The sequence below is a fragment of the Vulpes lagopus genome, chromosome 7 (genome assembly GCF_018345385.1).
Source record: "Vulpes lagopus strain Blue_001 chromosome 7, ASM1834538v1, whole genome shotgun sequence".
In the NCBI taxonomy this organism is placed as follows: domain Eukaryota; kingdom Metazoa; phylum Chordata; class Mammalia; order Carnivora; family Canidae; genus Vulpes; species Vulpes lagopus.
In genome coordinates, this window is record NC_054830.1 from 47807357 (window position 1) to 47828082 (window position 20726).

General features: G+C 38.7%; 1 protein-coding gene across 7 annotated transcripts in view; it reads left to right on the forward strand.

The window, feature by feature from the left end:
* Positions 1-20726, forward strand: part of GRM7 (glutamate metabotropic receptor 7) — an 828976-nt gene that overhangs the window by 655659 nt on the left and 152591 nt on the right. For all 7 annotated transcript variants that reach the window (XR_005989125.1, XR_005989127.1, XR_005989126.1 and 4 more), the window contains exon 8: positions 17726-18661. Coding sequence is in view for 4 of the 7 variants with exons in the window: in XM_041764566.1 (XP_041620500.1) it covers positions 17726-18661 (936 nt within the window). In the remaining 3 variants the exon portion in view is untranslated. The remainder of the gene's footprint in view (positions 1-17725; positions 18662-20726) is intronic.

Sequence of the window (20726 nt, forward strand, 5' to 3'; positions counted from 1 at the left end):
CTGGTGACTCTTCACTTCTTACAAGGACACTGATACTGTCAGATTAGGACCTGTATTTATGACTTTATCCAACCTTAATAATCTCTTTTAGGGCCCGTCTCAAAATAGAAGAGTCATTTGGCAGTGAGGTTAGGGCTTTAACTTATGAACTTGAGGGAGAACATTATTCAGTCCGTAAAACCCACTAACAGGCTTTTTACTCAGAATCCCAGAGTCACTAATAATTATGAGACACAGGTAAAGTAGGGAGAGATCTGGAAGTCCCAATGCCATTCCCTGGGTCCTTTCTTACCTTCAGGTCATACTTTTGACTCAGGGCAATAAATTAAGTTCGTAAATGATGTTTTCTAGGAAATCATACCATATAAGTCAATAGATGCCAGCAGGTTTGTTTAATATAAGTAATGTCACACAGGCTAGGTACATCCTGCTACAAACATTCCATAGATAATAATCTTAAACTACATTGGTTTGTTTGCAAGGGATTATGTTGTTAGAAAAAAAGGAAATTTGGGATCCCTGGGTGGCGCAGCGGTTTGGCGCCTGCCTTTGGCCCAGGGTGCGATCCTGGAGACCCGGGATCGAATCCCACGTCGGGCTTCCGGTGCATGGAGCCTGCTTCTCCCTCTGCCTATGTCTCTGCCTCTCTCTCTTTCTCTCTCTGTGACTATCATAAATAAATAAATAAATAAATAAAGGAAATTTGACTCAGTAACTTTTCTTTTCTTTTTTCTTTTTTTCCTGGAAGATGCCCCCACATTCACCCTCCCCCACCACTCTCTTACAGGAGAGAAAAAATTGTAGTCCTGCTGGTAACCATAGCCTTCCCAATGGGACCTGTGACAGACCTGAGCGGACCTCTTTCTTCCTCTCCACTCTTATGGACAGTGTTAATCTCACCACGAAGCTTTGGGCACAGTCTTGACTTCAGTTTCTTAACATTTTGTTTCCCCAGACCAGCACTGTCACCTAGGTGCTTGTTAAAAATGCAAAATCTCAGGCCCACTCCATGAAGACTGAATCAAAATTTGCCTTGTAATAAGATTCCCAGGGGATTTGTTGGCACATTCAAGTTTGAGGGCCACCGCCGTAACATGCCAGTCTTGTCAGCCTCAGGATCTTTGCAGTTGCCCTGTTATTTCCCATGCTTGTGTCCTCACCTTTCAGGTCATAGCTTAAAAATCACCTTTTCTGTTTCGTCTGTTGAGAGGAGCTGCCCCCATGTTATTCTTGCATTGGCATATTATTTATTTCTTGCTTAACACTTATAATATATATTTTAATTGTTGTATTATTGCTTTGTCTGTCTTCCTAACTTAAGCAACTTGAGGTAAAGAATCTTACCTGACTTGATCATCAGCCATATCCTACCGAACATCACTCTGTGCATCCTGGGTAGCCAGTAAATAGTTGTTGAATCACTTAGCAGCAAACTGATTTTCCATGATCTGATGCCTGCCTGTGTCTATCTCTAACATTATCTTTTCTCTTCTTTCCTTGCACTCTAGATTTCAGCTCAACTTAAACTACTTATAGCCCTTCATCCTCATCCCCGACCCTGAATCAAATGTTTGCATGTTTTCTTGCATTTCCTCAAGCTGTTCACTCTTCCTGAATGCTTTCTCCCCATCTTGTCCCACTAAAGAGCACATATTCATCCAAAGACTCTGCTCCAATATTCTAGAAAAGGCACCTAAAGAACCACTTGGGCTACAGTTGTATCTTGAGTTACATTGGATTTTAGTGACACTTAGGTCCAATTTTCCAGCATGACACCAAAATCCAACTGAGAAAAAGGAAATAGATGTTTCTCATATCTGTATAGTCATTGCTTAATGCAGTGCATGAGCACAGGAACATCTCAGTGAATGGCCTTGGAGTTATGAGACAGGAGGAATACGGGATGATGTCTGGAAGAGGATTTAAAGACCACTCATGTCTACATCAAAATGTTTCTATGAAAGATCCTTCCCAGACATCATAGTTTCTTTAGTCCTGTATTTGCTTCTCATGATGAAAAAGTACTTTTCATATCCCTTTATTTTGTGGTCTAGCAGTCCTGGAAAGATAAGCTGAATCATATAAACACTTCATTTGTTGCACTTTCTGAAGATAACCTAACTTCTCAATGTAAAAATAAACAAATATGCTGTCTTCGTCCGTGCAGGCTATTATAACCAAATATCATTCACTGGGTAGCTTGTAAACAACAGAAATTGATTTCTCACAGTTCTGGAGGCTGGTAAGTCCAAACTCAAAGCATCAGCAGATTCGTGCCTGGTGACAGCCTGCTTTCTGGTTCAGGGATCTCTGTCTTCTCACTGTGTCCTCATAGGGCTGAAGGGATGAGAGAGCACTCTGGGGTCTCTTATATAAGGATGCTAATTCCATCCATGATGGCTCAGTTTAAGGACATAATTACCTCCCAGAGCCCACTTCCTAATATCATCCCATTAGGATTGGGCTTCAATGTAGGAATTTAGGAGAGAACAACATATCCTATTTGGTTTAGAGGCCACTTGTCTCTCAGCTTTGTGGACTTGACTTTTGTGACATCACACACTCCATTTCTCAAATAGTCTGACATCTCAACAGCCTTCTGCAAAACTCCTTATGGGACAGAATTCAGTAGCAAAGGGTGGCTACTTACTTAGATGTAGTACAAAGTATACCAAAAGGCTTTTTTTACCCAGTTATGTCACTTGCATATCTTCTGAGCTGCCAACTGGGCCTGTAATTCCAATTATTTGAGTTGTTGCCTTGGTTTATTGTGGGGGTGTCTGTTAAAGAGATAAATTTCCAATTCATCATTGGAAAGTATATGCTTTAAGAGCAATACTAACTGAAGCTCAGTTTGTAGGGAGCTGTAACTCATTTCCTTGTAATAGGGAGGCTAACTTTTTAGTTTGGCTTGCCTGGTGTTCACCAGGAATTCATATTTGTCTCAGTCTTGCTAACCTGCATAGGGAAGAGGACATGCCAGTTAGCAGGGCTATGTGGTCAAAGGTGTGAAGGCATTGAGAAAGAGAAAACTAAAGACTGCATGAAATAGTAGCTTATTCTCTTTCTAATGAAAAAAAAATTAGAAGAAATAAAATTACTTACCTTAATTCAATATTAAGTCTTTTAAAACACTCTCCTGTGTACAGTCTTACTTGATTCTCCAGTAACTAACTCCATTTTACTGGTGAGGAAATGAAGCTTCACAGAAGCCAAAGATGATCTAGCTAACATCCTTACAGTTGATAATCCAGTTCATGTTCTCTGACTTGCCATGACCAAGAAGGGGAAAAGATGTGAAAAGTGATGCTAGAATCCCAAAGTATTAGCCAGGAAAACGGTATCGCTGTCTTCCATAGTGTTATGGACACTGTGTGTTATTGGACAGATACAGATTCTGCAGGATGTTGAGATAATCAGTGTTACAGAGGAGTAAAGAATGTTTGTTCTGTACTCAAACGAATTAGAAGCCATCGGCTTAAATCAAAACATAGTCTCTCTTTAATAGCAAAACTTCTCAGGGTCCTTAATAAACTGTACTATGACTCCTCCTGACATGTCAGTGTTTAATGAGAGGCAGTGGGGGTGGGGGACCGGTGTTCCTATGTTCAAAAGAATATATTACAAGGCAAGTATTCATCAGAGTGAAATGTGGGATAACTATCCTTAAAAATCTGTATAAAAAGTTTCTTTCCTCTCCTTTAGAAAAGGGAAGCAAGAGATTCAGAGGCTAACAAAAATAGAAAGGAGAGAAAAGGAAAGAAAAAAAAAAAAGGAAAATCAAAAGCCCCTTTTGTGTCAGATGGTAAACTGACTGATCAGCATCCTTCCTCACTTACCTGGCAGAGAGCATGACTCACTCCAGGTGAGTGGGTGAAAAGCAATTTGCAAGCTGTCTGGTTAGAAAAGAAGATTTAGTAGCAGTGATATGAGGACTTCTATTGTTCTTGCTTGTATACTTTGTCATATTTAAGCAAGTCAGAGCTGGGAGGCTCAAACAGAAAGGAAGAACACAGAGCGTTCAAGGGCATAACAAGAAGCCATGTCCCTCCTTCCCCCAAGGACTCATCTCTTTACATCCTAATCCTGGGAATTCTTTCTTGGGACAGAATTTACTCTGGTTCTGATCCACCCTTTAGGCTCTGGAGGGTTTTAAAAAAAGATGTGGTGGCTCCGGTTTTCAAAGTGTAAGAGGTAGAAGAACAGTACAGGTCAAAATGCTAAGCTATGAGATGTCCACAAAGGGAGAGGGTATTTATAGCGCAGAGGCATCAGGGAATATTTGGGGTATTTAAGCCAGTTGTTGAAGAATTAGGAGAAAGCATGACAGCTAAAGGACAAGTGTGAACTGGATAATGCAAATAGGGAATCAAAGGGTATTCAAGGGAAGCATAAGCAAGGCCCTTTGCTAGAAGAGGAATTTAGAAAAAAATATTTAAAAAAAGAAGAGGAATTTAGGATGTTGGGGTGGTGAATGCTGATGAGGCTGGAGAGGGGAAGGTCAGGGGTCTGCTTGGGAGGGACTCGATGGCCAAAATGGGGTGTTTGCACTGCCTTCAATGGGCAGTGGATTTGGATCCACTGTGCCTAGTCCCACACTCACCTTCCAAGAAGGCACTCTGGCCCTGACATGACAAATAGTCTCTTTGGGCCACCCTTCTAGGTACAAGGCAAGCATAAGGAAACAACTCAGAAGTACTCTCTTTGAGCAGAAGGAGACAGAGAAGTAAATACCTAGTTGTTTCACTGCAGATTGTAACTGCTATAAAGAGAAATACCAGTGTAAAAGAATAAGAAATGAAAGGGATGGCCTAAAATCAGAGAGAGCAGTTAGGAGAACACAGTAATGGTAATTTTAGTGGATCCTTGTCATTGAGGACAAAGACAAAAAGGGGTTCACAGATGACTGAAACAAGCTTTGCAACTGTTATTTTTTGAGGGATGCAAGGTGGAGAGGGGTATCAAAAATGAAGAATATTGTTAATCATAATGATTTGAATGGATATAACTCATTTAGCTTTACCATGTGTATTAATAATGTGTATTCACATGTATTAATTTTCTCAGTAAGTCTAGGAGGTACTCGTACTGTCTAAATTTCAAAGATTAAGAAAAATAAAGTTTGGAGAATATAAATGACTTGGCCAAGATTCCTCTTAGTATTTGAGCACATGTCCCTCTGAGTCCAACACTCACATTAACTACTCTGGTATACCAAGACAAGCCAGAGGGTGTGGGTGACATCGAAAAAGGGAAGGAAAATGATGTGTTCAGGTTTTGATGCTGAGTCTGAAATGGTCCAGTGGCATTAATCACTGGTGATACTCCATTGGAAGAATCAGTGCTCAAGAGTGTAGGGAGAATTGGGAATGGCCATCCTCGGGTTGTTTACGTGGATTAAGTGGCTCATTGAAGGCATAGAATATTCTAATGACAATTATTCAGGCAGCTATGATGTGTCAGGCACCATGCTAATTCCTTAGACATGTTATCTCAATTAGTCTTCAGAACAGATAAACTTGGCAGGCACTCGGATTGCCTATTTGCTTTTGCCTTTGGGTACAATGTCTGGAGGTGATGAGGTCTGTCTTTGAACCCAGGAAAGTCTGACTTCCCAGATCATGCCCTTTCTATTTTGAGCTGTAGGTAAGCTTACTAATGCAGAAAGTGGTATTCAGAGAAAATTTACTACCTGAAACTGGGTTTGACTCTTGGGAGATGTCGAGGCAAAGAATAGGAAAAGGTAGGGTTTTTACCTGCAAGAAAAGGAGCACCCTGGGGATCTTTCCCAAAGCAGTGTCTTCCTGAACAATAGAATTGGGGAGGTTTTAAACTAACGGTGCTTGCACGATAGGTAGTTCAGCATAGAATTGGGGTAAAAGTCATCTTAAGGTGACAAAGTCCAAGTCAAGGTCACAGGATCCAGGAAGGGTCAACATCATCAATTCTCTGGCTTTAGTTGGTTTGGTATTTGAGTGCTCAAAAGGGTTTAAATCTTACAAAGATAAAAAAATGAATCTTACAAAGATAATTCAAGAATGTACATCAGGTCAATCTTTACTTTTGAACCAAACTAGGACTTTTACCACTGATTTATTGTCCCTGATATGATTAGGTTATCTCCTAGCCCAATAGAGGCTGTTCTAACATTCTGTTGTTCCCTTAAAATCATTATCTACTGGGGTCTATCATTCCACAATTTCAATGTATCCCAGGAAGTTCTGCAAGAAATGTGCTTTGGGCAAATAGTACTGATCAGGGATAGATCACAAGATGGCTGGGAGTCTAAAATGATTTTTTTTTTTTTTTTGAGAGGGAGAGAGCGAGCATATATGGGAGCAGAGGGAGAAAGAGAATCTTAAGCCAGCTCCACACTCAATGCAGAGCCTGATGAGGGCCTCGATCTCATGATCTTGAGCTGGCTCAGGAGCCCAAATCAAGAGATGGATACTTAACTGGCTGAGTCACCCAGGCACCCCCTAAAATGGCTCTTTTTATGTCAAGAAACCTATGCCTTGTCTTCACTTTCCCAGGGACCCCTAACTCTTTCTGTTTATAGAGTCAAGTGCAAATGAAACAGGAGTTTTCTCCTTGGTTGTGAGTCAGAAACTGCACTAGGTTAAGTTGTCCCACAAAAATAACTTTCATCTGCAGCAAATAAGGAGGTCACAGGGAATAGCTTCCAAAGTGATAGCTTCCTGAGAGACGATGAATAAGTTCCTTTTGTTTAGTGTTAGGATGAATATTTAGATCAGGAAGCCCTGTCATCCTATGTAGAGGTGGACATAAGGTCACACAGGTGCCTCAAGGAAACATGCCTGTGTATATACAGTATGTTATGTGACTGAGGCTGAGGCTCTTCCCTGGGCAGAGATTTTAGTATTATAATGAGGTAAAGGGAATTATAGGTCATTCTAGAGGTCACTAGGTGGTCCATCTGTGCAGGCATGGGTCAGGTTTAGGTCAGAAAGTCTAGGTGGTCTGGATCCAAGGTAGGTCTCATCAGGGCAGTTGCCATCACCTGAGGGTGGTTTTGAGTTTCACTGGTCTGAGTTACGGTGAAAGCCTGAAAGAAGAGCTTAGGGAAAATGTTAAGATAAAGGTTAGTGATTACAAACAGGTGCAGTCAAGGCCATGTCTTGGGGTCTAACTGGTGATACAGGGATCTATTCAATTCAAGTTCTGTCCTTGGCTTTTGATCATACATGACTTATTTTTCTGCCTTTCTGTGATGTGTTTGTTGTGTTCATTTCCCCTCTACCCAGGAGTTCAGTGCTCCATATTTAACTCCCTTTCTTCCCTGAAGAAAATGCCAAGGACTTTTCCACTGTAAATTTTCACTCTATAGATATGTAGTAAATGACCGGAAAATAAATGAGACTCATATAAGTAGTTAGGGATCCTTTCTTTTTTCTTTTTTTTTTTTAAAGGTTTTATTTCTTTATTTGAGAGAGAGAGAGAGAGTCGAAGTAGGAACTGGAGGGGGGAGGGGCAGAGAGAAAGGGAGAAGTAGACTCCCCGCTGAGCAGGGAGCCTAACTCAGGGCTCCATCCCAGAACCCTGAGATCATGACCTGAGCAAAAGGCAGACACTTAATTGACTAAGCCACCACCCAGGCACACCCCAATTAGGGATCTCTCATTCCTAGTTACAATTAAACTCAAATTTTGGCTAAGGAAAATCACTTCTAGAGGATTGGTCAGTCTTTTCTGTCCTTCACACTGTCATTCACCCATTCAATCTAACAATGCTATGGAGCCTCCTCCCAGATTTTGAGTTTCCAACAAATGAATAAAGTGGACAGAAGCTCTGATCTCAAGGAGCTAACATAGAAACTGGAAATTGAGACCTTAATGAAGTAATATATTTGCATAATGACAAATTGGGTTAAGTTCTTTAGAGTTTATTTATTTATTTATTTTTAATTTTTTTTTTTTTATGATAGTCACAGAGAGAGAGAGAGAGAGAGAGAGAGAGAGAGAGAGAGAGAGGGGCAGAGACACAGGCAGAGGGAGAAGCACCAGGAGCCCAATGTGGGATTCGATCCCAGGTCTCTAGGATCACGCCCTGGGCCAAAGGCAGGCACCAAACCGCTGTGCCACCCAGGGATCCCATCTTTAGAGTTTATTAAAGGAGGATCCATTCTGGTTGGGTAGGGAACTCCTGAGCAAGAATTCAGTGAACTGAAGAATCGTAGAGCAGCATATTGCAGCCCCATACTCACTGAGGGTAGTGAGTAGGAACCTAGCTAAAGCCAATTGATGTGTGTCCCTGCTGGATTATGCAGGATCATCTAGGATGTTTTGTGGCAAGATGTCACTGAGACTGAGGTGCTTAAGCATAAAGGTAACATGATCAAGTCTGCATGCTAAAGGATCCTCTGGCTTTAGTATAGCGAGTGGGATTGGGAAGTGGCCAGGAGGAAAGAGAGGTGGGGAAATTCCACAGGAAGATTTCACAGAAGAGCTGTGATAGCAAAGATGAGAAAAGAAGATTCATTTTTCTAAGGCACTTTTTTTTTTTCTGTTTTGTTCCCAACAACTAAAAACTATTGGTGTAGCACCCAATAAGTTAGCAAGTGTACCTCAGAGATAGTGCGGGTTCAGTTCCAGACCACCACAATAAATCAAATATCACAATTAAGATTGTCAGGTGAACTTTTTGGTTTCCCAGTGCATATAAAAGCTATGTTTACACTGTGCCATAGTCTGTTAAGCATGCAGTATAGCACTATGTCTTTAAAAAATGGTACATACCTTAATTAAAAAGTACTTTATTGCTAGAAAATATTAAGCATCAGCAATGTCCACAGTAGCCAAAGTACGGAAAGGGCTCAGATGTCTATCTACCGATGAATGGATAAAGAAGACAGTATATATACACAATGGAATATTACTTAGCCATCTAAAAGAATGAAATCTTGTCATTTGCAACAACATGGATGGAACTAGAGGGTATTATGATAAGCAGAATAAGACAGAGACAAACACCATATGATTTCACTTATACGTGGAATTTAAGAAACAGATGAACATAGGGAAAAGGAAGGAAAAAATAGAATAAGATAAAAACAGAGGGAGACAAGCCATAAGAGACTCTTAACTATAGGGAACAAATGGAGAATTGCTGGAGGGGAGATGGGTGGGGGGATGGGGTAATTGGGTGATGGGCATTAGGGAGGGTGCTTGATATAATGAGCACTGGGTGTTATATATAATTGCTGAATCACTGAATTCTACCCCTAGAACTTGTAATACACTATGTTGTATTATACAGTGTGCTATATAGTGTATAATATGCACTTACAAAAAACAGTAGTATTATATAGTGTGTTATAAACACTAAATTGAATTGAAATACAATTTTAAAAAATTGTTAAATGTTAACGTGTTGAGTTGTATTTTTTTTTTTTTTCTGCTGATGGGGAGGGTCTTGCCTTACAGTGGCTGCTGACTCATCAGGGTAGTGGTTGCTGAAGGCTAGGTGACTGGCAATTTCTTAAAATAAGACAACAATGAAGTTTGCCACATTAATCTTCCTTTCACTCGAACACTTAGAGGCCATCATAGAGTAATTACCTAATTTCAGTGTTGTTGTATCTTATGAAATAGGGAGGCCTGAGGAGAGGGAGAAACATGGGGAAACGGCTGATGTGGCAGTCAGAACACACACAAGATTTATTTATCAATTATAATTTATAAGTAAATTATCAATTAAATAAAGCCAGTTGCCATTTTGTATGGCACTGGTTGATGGTACCCCCAGAACAATTACAATAGTAGGATCAAAGAGCATGGATCACAGAAAATAACAGATATAATAATGTGGAAAAATGTAAAGTGTTGTGAGAATTACCAAAATATGATACAGAGACATGAAGTGAAAAATGCTCTTGAGAAAATGGTACCCACAGCCTTGCCCAGTGTATGGTTGCCACAGACTTTCAATTTGTAAAAATGCAATACCTGCAAAGGGCCATAAAATAAAGAACAATAAATCAAGGTATGCCTGTATTTAATATGTAGTTTGCCATATGAAATAATTAATTTCAACCTCATTTCAAGAGGTAAAACCTACATGAGTTGTTGGTAGAGGGGCCAAAGGAAGGAAAGTCCAAGGACACAGAAGGTGTGACAGATGACAAAACTTGTGGTTTATGGGCAGATAAGGTTGCCATGCAGGAGGGCTTTGTCCTTTTGTTTTCTTTGGATCTGAGTCAGTCAATATTTTCTATCTTTGACCAGATAGTATATAGTTTAGGCTTTGTGGTACATGCATCCACAGCTACTCAACTTTTGCCATTTTAACATAAAATGGGCCATAGACGAAAAGTAAATGAACAAGTGCCAAGATGTTCTGATCCAGCCGCTATTTGCAAAACAGTCAATGGGCAGGATTCAGCCCATGGGCAGTAGTTTGTCAATCCCTGAGCAGATCATGACTTCAGTTTTAAACAAGTGTAATTGGTGGTAGTTTTTGAGACATCCATATGAATGTGTTTACATTATTAATTATTGTTAAATATGGGTGTTAAAAAATATTCCAAATGTATTTAGTAATTAGGGATGCCTGGGTGGCTCAGCAGTTGACCATCTGCCTTTGGCCCAGGGCATGATCTTGGAGTCCCGGGATCGAGTCCCACATCAGGCTCCCTGCATGGAGCCTGCGTCTCTCTGCCTGTGTCTCTGTCTCTCTCTCTCTCTCCATGTCTCTCATGAATAAATAAATAAAATCTTAAAAAAAAACCCACAAATACATTTAGTAATTAGAACAAGATGAAATTTATAACCTTTGATTGGTAAGCATCTTCTAGTGAATTGTGTTCCAGAGGGCGATTAGATGAGTGGTCATTTGCAGTTAACATATACATTTTAAGGAGATGGCTCCTCTTGTGATGATGTTGTTTCAGAAAGTGACAGCTAGCTAATGTCAGCAGATGTGCATTGTTTGGTCCTCAGAAAATACAGGATATCTTTTGAAAGGCATCAACTTTAAAAAAATCAGAGGGTTCCACATAAGGCTGGTGGGGGGGTGGGGGAAGGAAGTGCTGAGACCAAGTATAGTTATCCCTTTTACTTAGAGGTATAGTAGAGTTTCATAAAGAATAAGAAACCTAGATTGACCTTAGGAGCAAACTGTTCATTTAATCTTGGAGGTTTTAATTATGTACATTTAAAAACAAGCACCCACCCCACTGTTTGTATTTGAGGGAAATGCAGGCATTGAAACAGTGAATGCAGATCATTTAGGCAGAACTATTATGAAATCTGTTCTTGATGTATAATTTAACACATATTTATAAGTATGCATAATTGTACTGTGTTCCTTTAAACTTGGTTGTTTTGGGAGCAGAAATGTCTTACTCTCACCCACGTCATTTGTTTACTTTATATGTTCTGCTGTCATAGGTATTTTAAGTTGTTTGGGCAATAGCATTATAAGACATAGTCTAGAGACTTTACTGGCTGTGCAAATATGTAATACATGTAATTTCACTACAACTCCATACTTTCCCATGAAATCATAATAGAGTATCACTGAACATTTCTGTCACTCATTCAGACTCATCAGAGATACTACATCATCAGGTTGAGAATAGTAGTCCAGGTAAGCAATTCTCTGTGGTCAATAGCTTCCGTGAACAACACAAAGATTTTTTTCCAAACCTCAGCCCTTCAGAAAGTACAGTTCAATAGTCCCCCAATCTGTCTACATTTCACCTGAGGAGCTCTAAAACACACTGATGCCTATTTGAAAATTTTAGAGGATCCCCAAGTGATTCATATCTACAGGCAAGTCTGGCAACCACTGGCCTAAGTCAAGTAAAGTCTAAAAACAGCATAAATGTATCTACATCCGGACTTTATGGTGAGATGAAGCCCTGGGTCCTTCCATGGATGCCCAGGGTTGGCCATAGTAAAAAAAGCCATTCCTAACAATATTGGGGAGCCACTTTCTTCCTAGAGTACATTTAAAAAGTTATTCTTACAAAGTTTGAATAGATAGAATCTGAATTAGTAAGTGGATTTTTTTTAGAGATTTTATTTATATGACACACAGAGAGAGAGAGCGCATAAGTACATAGAATGGGAGAAGGAGAGGGAAAAGCAGGCTTCCCGCTGAGCAGGGAGCCCGATCCAGAGCTGGATCCCAGGACTCTGGGATCACGACCTGAGCTGAAGGCAGACGCTTAACTGACTGTGTCATCCAGGCACCCCTTAATAAGTGTTTTTATTGTAATATAGCAGCCCTGAAATTCTGTTTCATAATCTAGTCAGGCTGCCTAAGGTTTAAAAATAGAGGCTCAGTCTTAAGGGGAAAAAAAGAAAAGAAAGGAAAGGAAAGGAAAGGAAAGGAAAGGAAAGGAAAGGAAAGGAAAGGAAAGGAAAAAAGAAAGAAAAGAAAAGAGAAAAGAAAAGAAAGAAAAGAAAAGAAAAGAAAAGAAAAGAAAAGAAAAGAGAAAGCCTGAGCAGCACTGAATGCTGCTACAGAATTCCTTGTGAAGCTCTTGGTAACCCCTCCACCTTGCCCACTCCACCTCCCTCCTACAACTGAAACCTCGCTCTTCTGTAGTATCAAAAACTCAACATTTCTGTGCATTTTTTCTAAAACCCCTTTTTCATAAATTAAGACAAATGTATTTTAATGAACAAATGGTGTTTTAATAAGAAAGTTCTTTTTAAAATTAGCTCATTCTATTAGGGTTTTAATAAGTTAAAAAATAATAACAATACTGTAGAGAATTATGCAATAAAAGCACCAGCCAGCTTGATCTGCAGAGTAAGCTTTGGAAGCATGCAAATGGATTTTCACTAAAGAAAATATCCCTGGAGTGACAAAATTTTCTTTTAGATAGAAAATGTCTGTGTGGGGAAAAGAACAGATCTCTTCTAGATAAAAATGATGCACCAAACCATGTTTATAAAAAATTTATCTCTGTTTGAGTTCTGCATTTGGCAGTAAGACAGCAACTAGTCTGGTTTTATTTTAAAATTCCAGTGATTATAAGGTCTGCACATTCCCTGTGGAGTAGCTAACTCTCTACTAGAGCCAGACCCCAATTTTTCTTTGCCAATCACATGTGCTAGAGAACTTTAGCTGACAGGTGCTTTTCCATTGTTTCTCTCTGAGCCAGAAGCAACGGAGTCACAGTTGATGTTTGGAGTCTGGGGCTTTACTTCTCTCTTTTAGGAGCATCCCCAGGAGACAAAATAAGTGCTTCCGATCACCCGTGTTTCAAAAGTCCCTTTTCTTTCTGGAGCTACCTACTTTCCCTGTTGGAATTTGAATTATTGGCTAATTGTCTAATAGTCTCAGAAGATCTTCACATACCAGATGCAGAATTAAGAAAAAGTATTTGTTAGAATGTTTCATTGCAAGTAGTAGACCGTCCAGGAAATATTGGTCACCCACTAAGGAAAGTTCATCATTTCATGTTCGGAATTCAGGAATACAGTGGTACATGTGATGGTTAATTTGCTGACATCATTATGTCACTGTTAAAGAATGGTTAATGACAATTTCGATGCTACAAACTAACTTATAGCACTTCATGAACTAGACAGTCTTCTCTCAGAGAACCACAGAATGGGGTGGAAGGCAGAGAGCTTTTTATAGGATGAAGAATTAAACAACAAGGAAAAGATAAACAGAAAATACCTGATTGGCAGGGGTCATATAATCAATCTTGTTTGAGGTGAGAAGGCTTAGAGTTGGCTTGGCATTTGGGGGACTGGCTGACTGAATACAGTCTGTGTCTGGTCAAGTGGAGCCTGTTTATAGGGACACCTATCCAAGTATGGTTTGCTGACTTGGCACCTTGGGAAGGAAAGGCTCCATCTTGGGCCTAGAAGTTATTTCAACATCATCAATGACACAAATTTTTTTTTTTTTATCTTTTTTTCTATCCTCAGTATATTGGCTTTTTCCAATTTCTTGTCTCTTCATGGTTAAAGATTGGCTGCTGCAGCTCCATATATTACATTTGCACACATCAAAGTTCAAAGGCTAAATATAGTATATCTCTTTTTTGTGTCTCTTTTAAGAATGGAGAATATTTTGCTAGTACTCTACATCAGGCTTACCTTTGCTTTCATTGGCTAGAACTATATATTATCTCTTTCCTAAACCATTGATCTACCTATCAACATAATCTATGTGCCACACATGGTGTTAATTGACAGTACCATCGATACAGTTCTCTTGCTAACAGCTAGGATTTCAACATCTCTTCCCCATGAGCCAGCTACTGAGCAGATCCAGTATCTAGTACCCATAAACATTGGTGTCCGGGTAGGAAATTCATCCTTATCAGATAATTTAGAACTGTATCTTCTAAAGAAGATTATAGTAAACATCCTAGCCCTTTTTTCTAATCTTTCTGCATCTTAACTTTGGCTTTCCACCTAACTGAAACACGGTTTTGTTGCAGGATTCAAAAGAAAATTGAAATTTATATTCCTACTAGCCTCTAGCAAAGAAAATTGACATTATACTTGAGTTTTCATAACCCTAAATGATTATTCTCCCTTCAATAAGTACCCATGGGTGTTTGTAGCTGACTATTTCTTATGAAACAAGTCACTGAGTTTGTGTGGATGGGTATAAGATTAATCAAATGTATCATTTAAAAAAATTCTCACTAGAACTTTTAAAGTTTATTTATTTATTTTTTTAGAACTTTTAAAGTTTAGTTGGTATCTTTATTCAACAGTGTATTTTCAATAATGATTTTTCTTGAAAAACAAGTAAATTAGACATTTGTTCATTTGTTGCAAGATGCAACTTTGTTGCTGTAATATATACAATTAAACTGAGTTGAGATGTACTTTAAATGAAAATTGAAAACAAATTAAGTAATCAATCAATGTAATGTTTGTGGTTACAGCTCTTATATATATTTGGATAAGTTAAGGAGGGGAGGGGAAAGCTATTCAGCATTGCTGGCTATTTTATTTTATTCCTAGGATAGAAAAATAGTGAGCTGACAACACTTAAAATAGGCTATAAAATGTTAGATAATGATAATTTCTTTTTATATTTGTATGAGCCCACATCTATTCCCATAGATCAAGTTTAATCATATGGTATATTACTATCTACTAGTGTTGGAATCAGGCAGTTTCAAGTTTTAGCTAATGAAATTTATTTATAGGGTTTTTTTTTTTGTTAATCTTTCTTATTAACCATGAGTAGGACCTTTTAATTTGACATTTGGAAACATTTGTATTAATAATAGCATTTTTTTAGGTTCCAACTTCTCGCAATTTGACATTTGTAAAGCTAATGCATATCTTTTTCTCTCTTATTACAAATTATTTCCTTAATTTTATGACTTTGGGATGGCTGCCAGTGACTTACTGCCTCAAAAATGATGATGTTGAGAAAGAGATGATTATGTTTTATATTTAGTAAGATTTATTAGTGCTGACTTGGGCTTTGTGTTCAGGCAAATGAGTTTACACGAGTCATCTGAAGATTCTTGGGTCTCTGCTTAGAGTTTAAATTCAACAATTAGAAGGTTATATTTTATGAAGCTTAATCCCTGAGCCATTTCCCCCAACAGTTTTACCTACATTTGATTTAGGTTTTGAATATAGTTTTCACTGAAGTTTTGATGGAAGTATCACACCCTGCTATACATTGCATCACGTTTTAATATGGTGCTAAACTTCCAAGAGCAATAAATTCATTTTCCTTTCCCTTTATCTCTTAAAATTATACATTTTTTAAAAGCCTCAGATTTTCCAGTATTTTTCTAACCAGTTTTTGGTCCAACTGTATTAAAAAGGTATTGGGAATGTCACTTAAATGTGTTCATTGGAATTTATTATGTAAGTTAATTTGCTGACTTAAGTACACCTTTTACAACTTGTAGATGCTGCAATTATTTATTTAGTAAATATGTTTTTCAAGACTGTTGATTGCAAGTAATAGAAATGCCACTGAAAGTGTGTCAGCATAGCAGAATTTCCTGTCTTGCATAAGGGAGAAGTCTAGGGAATCATGCTTCAGGCATGCCTATATCAAGTAGCTCATGCAGTTTCCTCAGTAATCATTCTCTTCTCCTTCTCTTTTTCAGTAACCTTTTCCTCTGTGTTGACTTCTCTCTCTTACAAACCCCTTCCTTCTTATAGCCATGAGCACTGACATCCTTATATCCTAGAAACTGCCAGGCCAAAAAAAAAAAAAAAGATGTTTATTGAATGTAATCTTAGTAAAAGTAAACTTAAATTTCTTTCCATTCCATAATTATTCCATCCCTGACCTATATTCTGTGCCTAGGAGTTTGGAATGTATCTGTTTATGATAAAGTATGGTCCCTAGAGAACCACCAGCAACATCACCTACAATTTTGTTAGAACTACATACTCTCAGATCCCGTCCCAACCCAAACAATCAAGAGATCCTACTGTCAGGCCCAGCATACGGGGTGATAAGGAATCCTCCTAGTGATCCTGATGAGTGCTCAAGCTTGAGTGATGGTGCAATACACAATAATTGGCCGAGACTGGGTCATGTAAACAAACCTCTCCTCCACCGCTCCCCAGTAACTTACGCATCTTACAGCAAACACATAGGAAATAGATCTGAGGAGCTGATGTCAGGAAGGAGGAAGAGTAGATGCTGTGCTGGCAAATGAGAGATCTCCGCTACAGTGCAATTTCAGCCCAATAGTACCCTTTCTTTGTTTCTAGTGATATTATTTCTCAGAACACGGTTGACTATGAATTGCCCTCCCCAAACCAGTATTTTCATTAAGCAAATCCACATTCATCCTCCTCTAGGATATAGTATTTTATTTTTAAATTTCATCTCCAAATAGGTACATGGCCAATATTGAAATGTTTCCAGACCATATTATTTTCTTTTTTTATCAAATGCTTCCTAATCACTTAGAGTTGACTACCATTATAGCCTTCAATAATGAACCTTGTCATTTCTAAATGATAAATAATAGACTAGACTGAATTTGCTTCAAAAATTCTCTTTGACCATGGGAGTGATGCCTACAGAATTTTAGAGAAGATGGTCAGCATTGTAATATCATCCAAAATAATTTTAAAACAATTTTTTTGAAGCTAATAAGGGAGATGCATGAAACTTTTCACATTACTTAAGATTTTTATTTCTATTTATCTAATCATAAGACTCCTTTGGGCATTTGTTAAAGATCCAAAGGTCTTTTTACTAATTTTTATTTTAATTATTATTTTTTAAGTTATTTTAAAAAATATTTATTTATTTATTCATGAGAGACACAGAGAGAGAGAGAGAGCGAGAGGCAGAAACACAGGCAGAGGGAGAAGCAGGCTCCATGCAGGGAGCCTGACATGGGACTTGATCCCGGGTTTCCAGGATCATGCCCTGGGCTGAAGGGGGCACTAAACCACTGAGCCACCCGGGCTGCCCCTACTTTTTATTTTTTATCATATTTTTATTTGGCAGGTCTAAGGTAGGAATGGGAATTTGTATTTTTAATAGTTGCCACGGGAATTCTTAGAACCAGGCAGGTTTGGCACATTTCATAGTGTTGAGAAGTAAGGATGCTAGGATGGAATGGTTGGGGTCAAATCTTAGTTATAGTTCATACTGACTGGGGGATGGAAGAGGTGGATAGTTCCTTAATTGTCAAGTCTTAAATGCCGCTATCACTGTTATTCTATTCTTTCCTTTTTCTCTGAACTAACCTGCCAGTTATACCTTCTCATTTCTCATGCTGCAGATAGAGGACATGCAGTGGGGTAAAGGAGTCCGGGAGATTCCCCCCTCAGTGTGTACGCTGCCTTGTAAGCCTGGACAAAGAAAGAAGACACAGAAGGGAACTCCATGCTGCTGGACCTGTGAACCTTGCGACGGCTACCAGTACCAGTTTGATGAGATGACATGTCAGCATTGCCCCTACGACCAGAGGCCCAATGAAAACCGAACTGGCTGCCAGGATATCCCCATCATCAAACTAGAGTGGCATTCCCCCTGGGCCGTCATCCCTGTCTTCCTAGCAATGTTGGGGATCATTGCCACCATATTTGTCATGGCCACTTTCATCCGCTACAATGACACGCCCATTGTCCGGGCATCTGGGCGGGAACTGAGCTACGTTCTGTTGACTGGCATCTTTCTTTGCTACATTATCACTTTCCTGATGATAGCCAAACCAGATGTGGCAGTGTGTTCTTTCCGGAGAGTTTTCTTGGGCTTGGGTATGTGCATCAGTTATGCAGCCCTCTTGACAAAAACCAATCGGATTTATCGCATATTTGAGCAAGGCAAGAAATCAGTGACAGCTCCCAGACTCATAAGCCCGACATCACAGCTGGCAATCACTTCCAGTTTGATATCAGTTCAGCTTCTAGGTGTTTTCATTTGGTTTGGCGTTGATCCACCCAACATCATCATAGACTATGATGAACATAAGACAATGAACCCTGAGCAGGCCAGGGGAGTTCTCAAATGTGACATTACAGATCTCCAAATCATTTGCTCCTTGGGATATAGCATTCTTCTCATGGTCACATGTACTGTGTATGCCATCAAGACTCGGGGTGTCCCAGAGAATTTTAATGAAGCCAAACCCATTGGATTCACTATGTACACGACATGTATAGTGTGGCTTGCCTTCATTCCCATTTTTTTTGGCACTGCTCAGTCAGCGGAAAAGGTAAGTGAAAATGCACACCACAACATGCATTTCAATAATATGTTTGTTTTTGTAAATACTGAAACCAAATTGATTGTATAGAGAGAGAAGGTTTATTTTCTGAATTATTAGACAACAATGCTACAGAAATCTAAAACCTGCAGGGAACTGTTCTATGTTCATTTCACTGGAAACCAACCAGAGGTAGCTTTTTCAAGTTAATTTATGATAGAATTATTCAATATAGCAAGAGATTGGAATGCCTGGGTGGCCCAGCGGTTAGGCGGCTGCCTTCAGATCAGGTCGTGATTCTGGGATTGAGTCTCGCATCAGGCCCCTGCGAGGAGCCTGCTTCTCCCTCTTCCTATGTCTCTGCCTCTCTATATATATATCTCTCTCATGAATAAATAAATAAATCTTTAAAAAATATAGAGAAAGATATTATCCACTAAAAAATTGTGTAGTCTATCCAAATTAGACTCTCCTGTACATTCATTACCCACCCTCTCTTCTTACACATATGTTTCCTTGGGATAGGAAGAAAAGGCCACAGTCCTTCATTAGGATGAGGATGGTCATTACTAACTTTCTCTTACCTTTCTTAGTGACAGTCTTGGCTATCACTATGGATTGGATCTACATGTGAGTGACACAACATATTAGAGTTTCCCATTTGCATATTTTATTTGTTTGTTTGTTTATTTATTTTTTTATTTATAATGGATAAATATAGGAGGGTTTTGGTTATCATTCCACCCTAGGCTTCCTAAAGCTAGATGTACCTTAATCACATCAAGTGATTCAGAGTGATACCAGAAATTCAACTTTCTAGCAGTGGGAGGGACAGTATGCAGTCGAGCAAGTGTCATCAAACTATGGAAATTCAAGATTAGTGGGCCTTAACATGTTATCCTAGATATGGTTAGTATACATGCTCCCCTCATAGTTATGCATTTTTACAAATCTGTAAATTAGGCAGCCCTAATGTGTTGCTTTGTGTGCCACTTAGATGACACTAAAACATTGATAAAAGATGAAATTTATATACATCTGACTTTTATATTCACTTGGATATGGTTTGTATATATGCAAATTAGGCAGTTCTAATATATTGATCTTAATAAGCTGTGTTGTGCTTCATGCGGTGAAGTCAGCTTGGGCAGGGTGGTACAGCTAAAGCCAGAACTGAGACCTAGAGCCCTAACTGGCATGCTGTATAGGAGAGAGTGGTGTTATGGCTTGATTAGAATTTAGAACACAGGGAGTCTAACCTGATTCCATGTTACTTTGAACAAGTCTCTAAAACATTCAAGAACTTAGTGCCATAAATGAGGAAAACAAAGATTAAGGTAGGAATCTCTACAAATTCATAAGTCTGTGCCTCTAAGAATTAGTCAAATCTGAATTTTTCATTGTTACTTTTATTCTCATATAATCATATAAATAATTAATGACATTTGACTGGTGTTTTGAGAAGATGCCTTTCACCTAAATTGTTTGATTCAGAAGCTATTAGTTTAGACTGTGTGGGTTTGGGGGCTTTTTTGTTTGTTTCTTTTTTCTTTTCTTAAATGAGTATTTCATAAGACCATGGAGAATTCTGAAACCAAGGACAGTGAGTGGTTCAGATATGGTTTTAGTAATAAAATGTCTTAGAGGAAGTTCTAAAATACATGCTCAACAAGCATAGTATGTTTCCAACAGTATGTTTCAAATTCATAATGCATGTTTACTGTCTGTGAAACCAACTTGAATTGCATTTTATTGCTTCTATCTATCCCTGGTCCAGGGGAATAGTAAAATATGAGTTAGGGTAGTGAAATGCAATAGAGAGAAAAAGAAAAAGAATTTCCCAAATGTATGCTGGTAAGTTGATAACCATTGAACTTTTTATGGGAAATGATGTGTATCATCAAAGCCTATGAAGATAATAATTATTTTTTTTATTAAAACACAATTCCCTTTGTAACAGGTTAAAAACATTAAATCCTTTTCTTGTAAATTTATTCTTGGGGAATGTAGTATTATAGAACAGCCTGCAATTGTTTTATAGATGGGCCTTGTTGTAATGGTGTTTGATAATATA